The sequence below is a fragment of the Ochotona princeps genome, chromosome 8 (assembly GCF_030435755.1).
Source record: "Ochotona princeps isolate mOchPri1 chromosome 8, mOchPri1.hap1, whole genome shotgun sequence".
NCBI lineage: Eukaryota > Metazoa > Chordata > Mammalia > Lagomorpha > Ochotonidae > Ochotona > Ochotona princeps.
In genome coordinates this window covers 16,487,432-16,497,910 of record NC_080839.1, presented here as the reverse complement: position 1 = coordinate 16,497,910, position 10,479 = coordinate 16,487,432, and the positions used below count along the sequence as shown (strand labels likewise).

Sequence of the window (10,479 nt, the reverse complement as noted above, 5' to 3'; positions counted from 1 at the left end):
TCTTCATCCTGCCAGTGCTGAGGAGGGAGCAGAGGGGCTAAGGTTGAGTGTGCTGGGGGATCGGGTCACAGGCAGCAGGGGACGGGGGGGATGCGGGCCACGAGGCGTGCGGGTGGGGCCAGGAGAACAAGGACAGGCAGGGCCACGTGGGGAGGAGGGATTGAGCTGGGGACATCATGGAGCAGGGCCAGTCAGAGCAGACAGCACGCCCTGAGGAGGCCACCGCTGCCCACAGCAGTGGGATTCAGCAGCTGGCAGGACCAGGCATTGCTGCTGGACAAGGTGTCCCCTTGCTGCTGGCACCCACGGTGAGGTGTCTGTCAGAATGCCACACCAAAGGACAGTCAGGTGATCTTCTTCCTTAAATCAATCAACAAGTACTCAATAAACCAGATGGTAAGATTCCTCCAAAGCTTTTATTTCTTTCTTTTTCCTTATTTATTTTTTTATTATTTTTTTTCCTAATGGACACACTGCCTGGTACACACTACCAGGCAGATATTAAAAAACAACATAAAATAAAAAACCACAACTTTTTCATTTTAAATAGGCAATTTGTAACATGGGAATAATTTCATTTCAGTGTCTCAGTAACTGTGACTGTTTTCCCTGGGGAAAAACAAAATCGCTGCCGGGATTCTGCATCACCGAAGTTGAGTCTTCGTCTTTCGAATCACACATCCGACGTCTGAACACCTTCACCAACACTCAAGTGCTTTGCAAGGACAGTAAAAAAAAAAAAAAATTCACCAACGAATTCCAGAGTTGGCATCATTGCTGAGAAGACAGGGGCTGCTGCCACTCGGGCAGCTTCACAGTACTCGGGAGGTCTTCTGTGTCCCTCCAGGACAGCTTCCCCAGCCAACTGCCGGAGCTGGCCAGCAGAGCCAGAGAGGGGCCATGAACTTGTCTGATGGACTCAGGCCCCATCACAGCGGCCGGTGGCTTAGTCGCCGAGCACATCTTCCTTTTTACAAGGGCCTCCGTGGGTCCAACAGCAAGAGTGGCAGGGATCCAGAACTGAACAATCAGCCCTGTCGCCGCAGGAGGAACGCCCTGCCTCACTCCACTTAGCCACCTGGCAGTGGATGTGCAGTGTACACGGGGTTTTGGTTTATTTTTTTTAACAAATTAAATTACTCTCTTAAAATACAAGAGAACCGTACCCCACACAATTCTCTTGGACATCTTTTCAATTCCATTCTTAACTTACAAAATGTTGTGCAAAAAAACCAACACTGACCTCCAATAAATAGTAAAAAAGAAAACAAAAAGCAGGAAGAGCTAAATGCTTTCTGCCTTAACTCCAAGTTTAAAAACACCAGCTGCACTTCCAAGTGTTTGCAGGATGAAACGCAAGGAGAAAGGAGAAAGGCTACTGAGGACAGCCTGGGCCCAGGCTGCGTTTCCAAGTGAGGTCGGTCGTGTGACTGAGTGTGTTCAGAATTCACAGTGGATGCCCCCGCTGAGGTCTGTCACCACGCCCTCTTTGATCAACTTCACCAGGAACTTGGTTTCTGTGGTCACGTTATGCATAGTCTGCCAGTTCATGGCAGCCATGCATTGACTGTCGAAGTAGTGCAGGGGCGTCTGGGGCCGGCTGAGGTCATAGCCAAAACCTGCTAAGCTGACTTCATCGCACAGGTGGGTGGCCAGGACCACGGCAATCACACCGATCGTTGGGATGTTCTGGTGGCAGGAGAGGGAGGCCAGAGAGAGAGAGAGAGAGAGAGAGAGAGAAAGGGAGATGGCTGAGCATGATTCACTGCTTTGTGAGGATCATCTGCACTGAGCAGTCTGGCATATGGACGCTTTAAGCACACCCTCACGAGGCAGCCTGATGGTTTTTCTGTACCCAACTGACAGGTGATTCTTTGAAACTTTCCACCCACTGGTCCTACCCAGGATAGGCAAAGTCACCAGCCTACTGCCCCCGCGCTCACCTCCTGTGTCAGATGGCCCTGAGGTCTGGGACAAGTGGCCATACCCGGTTTCTGGAACCCATCCCCACCTGGGAACACAGCATCCTCAGGTGCAGGACCCCTGCTCCCCACCAGCAGCCATGACCCACTTAAGGTCCCCCCATCTGCTTTTCTAGCAAAGAACACCTGCGAAATGCTTTCTAAAAGTTAAGCTGCAAAATAAAACCACTCAGGGAGTTTTGAAAAACCCTAAAGCACAGAACAACTAAATCAATATGCAGGCATCAACTGAACAGCCTTGTTGACTTTGTTTAGCGTCATCTACCAAGAGGTGATGTGCATTAATTCTCACTCAAACCACCTACTGGGTTCAAAGGTAAAGAACTTTTCAGACCACAAGTATCTTGCAGTTAAACTGGAGCAAGAATGTCTTAAATGATAAGTGTCAACATTCTGATGGTACTACAGAATCCAAGACGGTTGTGTGAACAGCTGGGGTGCACAGTGGTACCCACACATGCAGCATCTAGTCATGACTAGGCCTCCTGCATACACAGCAGGGTTTGAGTCAAATTCGCGCACAGCTCCCTTCTAGCACAGAGAACAAGAGTTACCTTCCAGCAGCAACGGAAATACCTTATCTCGGCCCCAGAACCTGGATTTAGGCTCTGAGTACTGAAGGATGTCAAACGCAGTCTCTTTGATGATCACGGGATTCAAAATCCTGAAATGTTTCGGCTGCAGTGGGATTTTTTCTGCCACTTGTTTCCAAAAGAAGATTCGCATCCAAAATGGCTAAGGAAAGAAGGCAAACCATAATGAGGGTTATTTAATAGAGTTACCACAGAGGGTCCTAAAGTATTCCCTACCGATCAGGCCAAGGTCATGAACATCACCCTGTGTGGCCTTGTGCTCTGCAGGCTACATCAGTGTCATGCAGAAGCTATGTAAATTCTTGACCTTAACTCCAAAGAGTAATGGTGAGAGAGTCAATTTACAAAAGCAGCCCTGGACAAAGAGAGGAACAGTGGGACCAGCTTCTGCTTGGGCGAGGACGACACTCCTCTGAGAATGACCTGAGCCCGAGAGCTTTCCTAGGATCCACAGTCACTACTTGTTCAGGGCTGACACGTGCACGGGTCTACTTCAAGGGTACTGAAGGGCTGAGGAAACCCCACTCAGGCCTGGTTGTACATCCTCTCTCCACGTCTGACCCTGTGTGCTGCTTTTTCCTACTGGAACTTCTCCCTGACAGAAAGTCCAGAAGGCCCTGATAATCCAGACAGAATCAAACCTGGGTGATAAAAATGCTCTCCCGTGTGGCGCTTATGTTGCAGTCTAGTAACAGTCTATTAATTCGGCAGACAGCTGCGGCGTGTGTGTGTGTTGCACACATTCACTTATGGACAGCTGACCTCTGCATTTTATTTCAACATCATGAGTGGAACTATAGCAAAACATGACCTACTGCGGTAAAGAAAAAACATGGCCCCGCAAGGGCCAGCTAGTCCACATCTGTCCCTCTACAATGCTGCCAATTTAACAAGGGGACCCTAACTAAAGCATTTGTGGAGAATATCTTTGGGACTCCAAATAAATTCTTTTCAATTTCCTCAATATTAGTTTATATGCACCCAAGTAAATTTAACATCTGAAACCAGCCAAATGCCGTACAAGGTCAATGATCAACCTCAGGAACAGCAATGTTGGCCCCAAGCTTGCTATTTCCAGGCAGTAGCCATTACTACTTTCTCTCGTGGCTTACAATCAGGCTTTGAAAGCCACAAAGCAAGAACTGCTGAGGGGTTTGTACAAAGTCAGTAGTGGCCATTTCAAACACAACGTTGAAATCTCTAGAAATTAAAGACAGTAAGTGTGGATTCTGCCATTTTGTATTGAGACTCATTCCTGCACGAATTTCCAGTGCTTACCAGGGTCTCATTTTTCACCATTGCTTGAAGCCAGTTGAAGTCAACACTCTTAAACAGAACAGCAACAAACAAGTCGTTGGAATAATATTCAAAGTCAGACAGCGGTGCACCCTCTGGGTAGGTCATCCTGATGGTAGTTTTATTTCCAACATGCTCTGAATATCCCTCCACGGGTGCACTGTTTAGTCTATGCAGAAAGAAAGCACAAAGGACAGGCTGACAAGGCAGGTGTCACAGCACGCTCCGTCCTATGTCCTTCAGGACTAGAAGTGAGCAAGAGGCTGTGGTGCGCCAGGCCATGACTCCCAGCAGTCTTACTGCCCCACGCAGCTCTGTCCTCCCCAGGTGTTCAAGGAATGCAATTTGCATGATGGACAATGCCCACATGTGGTCCCTGAATGCCAAGCAATTTCGCCTGATCCTGATAGAAGCCAGTCCTTCCTTGTACAGTAACTTTTGGGGATTCTCTAAGAATACCCAGTGAAAGGCAGCTGTCAAATCCCCATCACCCCAATCTTGGTAACCCCTTAAGTCCCAATTCCCCATCCCAACCCCACCCCCATCCCTGCACCCTTTCTGCCATCAAACTCCATTCTCACCTGTTCTTTTTTTTTTATTAACTTTTTCCATTTTTTATTATATTTTTGACAATCTTTACATAGTTGATTAGGGTAAAAAGGTTCAAGGGCTACAGGAAAATGGGTAAACTATTATCTCCATATTGTTTCCTAAATATATCTGAGGTAAAGGGGGATTTTAAGGGAGAAGCCCCACCCAGTCTCCCACCCACCCCAGGTCCCTGATGTGGGGCATGCTCCGAGGGTCTTGCTCAAGTGGTTATGATAGTTCAACAATTATGAATTGCTGTTAATCTCGCCACTCCGAGCATAATGAGGTTGTTGAAGAATCCACTGATTGACATAGTCCTTCATAGTGTCTCCATCTGCCCATTTTTTCACTGCCAACATATAGCTGAGGTGGTTGATTAACTTGTTCTGTCCTTTGTCTTTTCATGGTTAGGGTTCTCAGTCCGGCAGTTCGATTGGGGGAATCCCTAAAAAAACTTTGTCTGAGGTGTTACCGGACCAGATTCTTGTGTGTACTTGCAAGTACAGAGCCTGGCACAGTCCATCGCCCCAATCAGCTGATGGCTGCAATTGCTGGGTTGGTTCTGTTTCCATCCCTGTCTTCCACTGGAACCAATGGGTGTTACAGTCCAGCCTGGTTCTGCCCATCACATACTCGGCCCTCACATAAACCAGTGGGAGCTGCAGCCCAGTCGGAGCGACCCACAATAACCCCCACCAGGCCCACCCCCTGCCCTGGTTTGCCAGTATGTGTAGCAGACTAGTCCAGTCTGTCCCACATCCCGTTCAGCTCTCATACATGTCAATGGGTACTAAAGCCTAGTTCCATCTAACCAGCTCAACTATCCAGCCCTCATGGATGTTGTTGGGTGCCTCTCTGTCTAGCTACCCCAGCCCCCATCCTAGTTTTTCGTGCTCTCCAGTGAGAGTGGTAATCCAAGAGGGAGGAGCCCACTATTTCCCTCCCAGGTCTCTCTCACTCCCAGATTATGCACTCTCCAGGTGGTTCTTTGGTTTAATAATGTGACAGAATTAGCTCCCAATGCCAGCTTCTACCAGCTGGTGCTGCAGCTAAGCCCAAACAACCCTCACCCACTCTAATTTTAGTTTGCACCAATAGGAACAATCAGTCCAGCCTGGCTTTTCCCTGATCTAGGCCACATGAGGCCCACAGGTGTTGTAGCCCTGCCCATTCTGGTCTGCCCCCATTCCAGCTCATGCTCTCCAGTGGGAGTAGCTGTCCAGCAAGGGAACCCCCCATTTTCCCCTGCCAGCTCCGCCCCCTCCCTTCCTGGTTCTCATGTGTGCTGTTGGGCGCTGCGGTCACCTCCAGTACAGGTAGCTTCACCTTGGCATTCAGTATTGTGCACTGATTTTTTTTTATTAATTATTTTGCATTATGTGACAGTTTCATAGGCTCTGGGAATTCCCCCACCCCTCCCCACGCCCCTCTCCCCTGGTGGATTCCTCCACCTTGATGCAGTATTACAGTTCAAATTCAATCAAGATTCTTTCCTTGTAAACGTATACTAAGCATAGAGTCCAGCTACTTATTGTCCAGATGGGTTGAACGGTTTCTTGGGGAGACCATTTCTGGTCTGAAGTTAAGAGCTGGTAGAATATCATCCCAGTCAATTAAGAGTCCCAATATAACATCAACAGCAATTTGCAACATTATGGAATTGACATGGTTTTGAGTAACCAGTATGTTAAAAAAAAAAAAAAAAAGCAAGTTCTTCACCATAACCTATGATTAGCTCATTGACATTTCAATTTTAGTTTATATACAGGACCGGCTGCTATATGCCTTAAAATGGCTATAAGGTAACATTCAGCTGTCTCGTGTCTATTTCATTTTAGTATTTAGTCATTTGTTGTGTTGAAGTATAATTTTGCTGATCTTGGCAGATTTAGGATAATCTAGACTGGCTTGTAACTCTAACAAGACATTTGTCGACATTTAAGGTGCAGAACATTTTTTTTTGGGGGGGTGTGCAGGAAAATCCTCAACACCATGGTGAGGAGTAACTAATCTTTGTGTCCCACCCAGCGAGGCATGAGCCAATCCACGCCAGCTCTTTCCTGTCAGATTTCAAGCTCTATTTTCTGTTGTTTGTCTATTTATTTTAGGTTTTTTTAGTTTGTATGATTGTTTGTTTGCTGTGAGGGGTTTTCGAAGCGATCCCGATGGTCATTGCGAGGGAGGGTGGGGGTCCAGAGGTGGAGCCAGGCTCGGACCAGAGAAAGCTCTCCTCCCTGGTCCCGAAGGACATTTATTGTTCTTCTGTTTCTGCGGACCGCTCAGGGCTTCTGGTTGTCTTTCCAATGATGTTGGTTTCTGCACGGTAGTGTTTGGACTTCTTCCATCTCCTGCGGAAGCTCCAGTTGGGGGTGGGTGACCTCAGAGTACTCGGCCTCCGAGGGCATCCAATTCCCTGTGGCCTCCTTGGCAGTTGGGATATAGTCCTTGTTGCTCGTATTAATAGTTTGTGGTGAAGGTCTGGGAGTCTTCATGGTTGGGATCCAAGCTTCCTCCTTACCACCTGCTCCACTCTGGGGTGCCCCCCTGCTCCACGCACATGACCTCCTGTTAAGAGGTTGTCAGGATCGCACCTGATTCCTCCCTCATGCATTGGTATAGTAGTTTTACTATTGTTTAGTGCCGCTTTGAGTCTGTTGTCTATGAATTACCAGATCTGATCTTGATAGGCTATATTGTACTTTTTCCTCACTCTTTTTATGGTCCTGAAAGATTTCCCTGCACTCCCTCCCCATTACGGATTAACATAGCGTATTGAGGGTATAGTCGGTTTTATAGTTTTTTGATGTAGATCTTAAGTATTCTGACATTAATTGTTGGTTTATAGATTATATCGCATTATCTTATTGCACTGGATACCGGTTGTTAGAGATTGCACTAATATTACAATATACAGGTACTATCTTCCAGGTTGTCATCTTTTCATCTCAGATTAAGGCAAACATGTGGTATTTAACCTTTTGGGATTGGTTCATTTCTCTTAGCATAATGGATTCCAGTCGGGCCCATTTGACCACAAAGAACTGCATTTCGTTTTTTTTAATAGCTGAGTAGTATTCCATAGAGTAGACAAACCATAGCTTTCTTATCCAGTCTTCTGTTGATGGGCATTTTGGTTGCTTCCAGGTTTTTGCGATTGTAGATTGTGCTGCTATGAACATAGGCGTGCATGTTGGTTTCTTGTGTAGGAGATGTTTTGGATATATCCCTAGGAGTGCTATTGCTGGATCATATGGTATGTTGATTTTCAGTTGTTTGAGTATTCGCCAAACTGATTCCCATAGAGGCTGTACAAGTCTGCAGTCCCACCAGCAGTGGAGAAGGGTTCCCTTTTCCCCACATCCTCGCCAGCAAGTGTTGGTGGTATTATGTATGTGTGCCATCCTTACTGGAGTTAGGTGGTACCTCACTGTTGTCTTCATTTGGATTTCCCTTATTGCCAGGGAACTTGAGCATTTTTTCATATGCTTGTTTGCCACTTGGGTTTGTTCTTTTGTGAAATGTCTGCCCATTTCCCGTGCCCATTTCTTGAGCAGTTTATTTGTTCTGGTGTTTTGGTTGCTCTGGAGATCTTTGTATATTCTGGAGATCAGCCCTCTATCTCCTATGTAGTGTGCAAAGATCTTCCATTCTGTAGGTTGTTTTTTTACTTTGTTGATTGTTTCTCTAGCTGTACAGAAGCTTCTTAGTTTGATGAGGTCCCAATTGTTTATTTTGCTCTCGATTTCTACTGCTTTTGGAGTCCTTTTTAGGAAGTGAGGGCCTCTCCTAAGTGTTGCAGTGTGTTTCCAACATTTTCTTCCAAAAGTTTGAAGGTTTCTGGATGTAGGTTTAGGTCTTTTATCCATTTAGATTTGGTCTTAGTGTATGGTGAGAGATGTGGGTCTATCTTTTTGTTTCTGTAGGCTATCAACCAGTTGTCCCAACAGCATTTATTGAACAGACCTTCCCATTTGCTTGGATTGTTGTCTGTCTTTTTGTCAAAGATTAATTGACTGTATCTGTGTGGGTTTCCATCTGTTGTTTCTATTCTGTTCCACTGATCTTCCTCTCTTTGTGCCAGTACTGTGCACTGATTTTTGTCACGACCGAATCTGGCTCAACCCACACTCTGTTCTGGTGCTCGGATTCGCCAGTGGATGATGTGAACTGATTCAGCCTGGTCTGCCCCAGACCCATGCCAAATGTATGCCAGTGGGAAACTTTCCATGGCCTGTTCTGGGCTGTTTCCTATCATGCTTCTTGCGCTTACCTGCAGGGTCTGTGTCCTGCCAGAGAAGTTGCCCAGGCTCCTCCATTAGAACCTCTCCCAGTGTCAGATTTTGCACATACCAGGGGGTCTATGAGCCAGCCCTACTCAGTTCACCTCCTGTCCTAGCAGGAACAGTGGCTTTTCCTGACTGGCCTTCAACCCAATCTGGTTCTTGCTGTTGGATGTTTCAGCCCATTCATGGCTCTTCCATACCCACATAAAGCTCACACATGACTCAGTAGGGGTTGAGACCTAGCCTAATCCATCCCACATCTACCCTGGCGCTCCAGAACACCAGAAGGTGTTGGAGTCTGGCCCAGCTTGGTACATCCAGTCCCAGTCCACACTTGTGCCAAGGGAGACTACAACCGTATCCTGATCAGAATGCAGCCCCCATTCCAGCCCCGTGCTCCTTGGTGGGAACCTTAACCCAGTTAGGGTATCTCCTTAGCTTCCCAACCAGGCCTGTTCCTAGCCATAGATCACATGCATGACAGTGGTTGCTCTGACTCAGCTTGACACAGCCCCTCACCTGTTCCAACCCCTGCCTTAGACACTATGGCTTAGCGTCCCTGTCTCACGCAGACCAGTAGGTGCAAGAGCCTAGCTCAGCATGACCTGTGCTCCATCCTGGTTTCTATTTTTGCTTGTGAGCTAAGGTTTGCTCTGTCCTGCCTGGTACATCCCATTCCATTACAAATTCACACATTGGCCAGCTACTTTGCCCAGCTTGTCTGACCCCCAGGTCTGGGCCACATGTTCACCAGCAGGAGCTATGACTCACCAGGGGAGTTTCCCAAGTTCCTCCACTTGATCCACTCCCAAACCCAGTTCTCATACATGCCATTGGGTTTTAGGCCAGTGCCCGGCATAGTCTGGCCTTCCATTTGGCCTTGTATGAGCTGGTGAACGTTGCAGCCCGGCTCACCCCACACTCTATTCAGGATGCACATTCGGGTGCTGCTGCCTTGACAAGTCCCGACTGCTGCAAGTTCCTTTACCTGTGATTGATGGCAGGCTCCTTGGTCACACCTAGCTTAGTCCATCACCACCCCATCTCTTGAACTAACCAGAGGGGCTAGAATTTCAACAGGGTTTGACCCACATATCCCCCACAGAATCTACCCCCGGATGTGGTTCTCTGGCATGCTAGTTAATGTGGCCCTGCCTAATGTGACCTGTCCCCTGATCCATCATCATGTCAGGTAATAGGATATGATCCTGCAAGACAAGCCCCTAGTATTAGGTTTTACATGGACTGGTGTTCAGTGGTCAGCATTGTTCAGTGATTACAAGTTCTTCAAAGGAAGAGTTACTGTCATTGCGAGTCTTTAGGATTGATTCACAGCCCAGAAGCACAGTGGGTTCAACGTGGAGCTACCTAAGCAGCGGTTCTAAGAACCAAAACTCCAGAGCTCCTGGCCGAGTGGCCAACAGGCGGAGCCTGGTGCCAAATGGCGCTGGCCACCCGGGCACAGCTTACCGCATGTATGTGGTGGCTGGAATCAGGAATCCGAGCATGAGACGCCCCGACCTGGCATCCACCAGCAGCCAGCAGGCTGCCAGAAATTTCAGGCCCCAGGCCCAAGGTCACGCCCCTCCCCAATCCCACCCCCACCCAATGGTGGGGGCAGTTAGGCCCCGGGCCTACCCAGGCCCCCGAAACCTCCCCTCTCGGTGTATTCACCCCGAAGGGAGAAGCCCCTGGAGCCCAGGCAGACCTGGGGACAGCTCACCACATGCACAC

The 10,479-nt window shown here is 47.9% G+C and overlaps 1 protein-coding gene across 1 annotated transcript in view; it reads right to left on the bottom strand.

The window, feature by feature from the left end:
• Positions 1-498: 498 nt before the first annotated feature.
• Positions 499-10,479, bottom strand: part of ST3GAL5 (ST3 beta-galactoside alpha-2,3-sialyltransferase 5) — a 48,262-nt gene continuing 38,281 nt past the window's right edge. The window contains exons 5-7 of the mRNA XM_058667672.1: positions 3,854-4,040; positions 2,559-2,717; positions 499-1,689 (exon numbers count right to left, since the gene is read on the bottom strand). Of these exons, the coding sequence (XP_058523655.1) occupies positions 1,441-1,689; positions 2,559-2,717; positions 3,854-4,040 (595 nt within the window). The 3' untranslated portion in view covers positions 499-1,440. The remainder of the gene's footprint in view (positions 1,690-2,558; positions 2,718-3,853; positions 4,041-10,479) is intronic.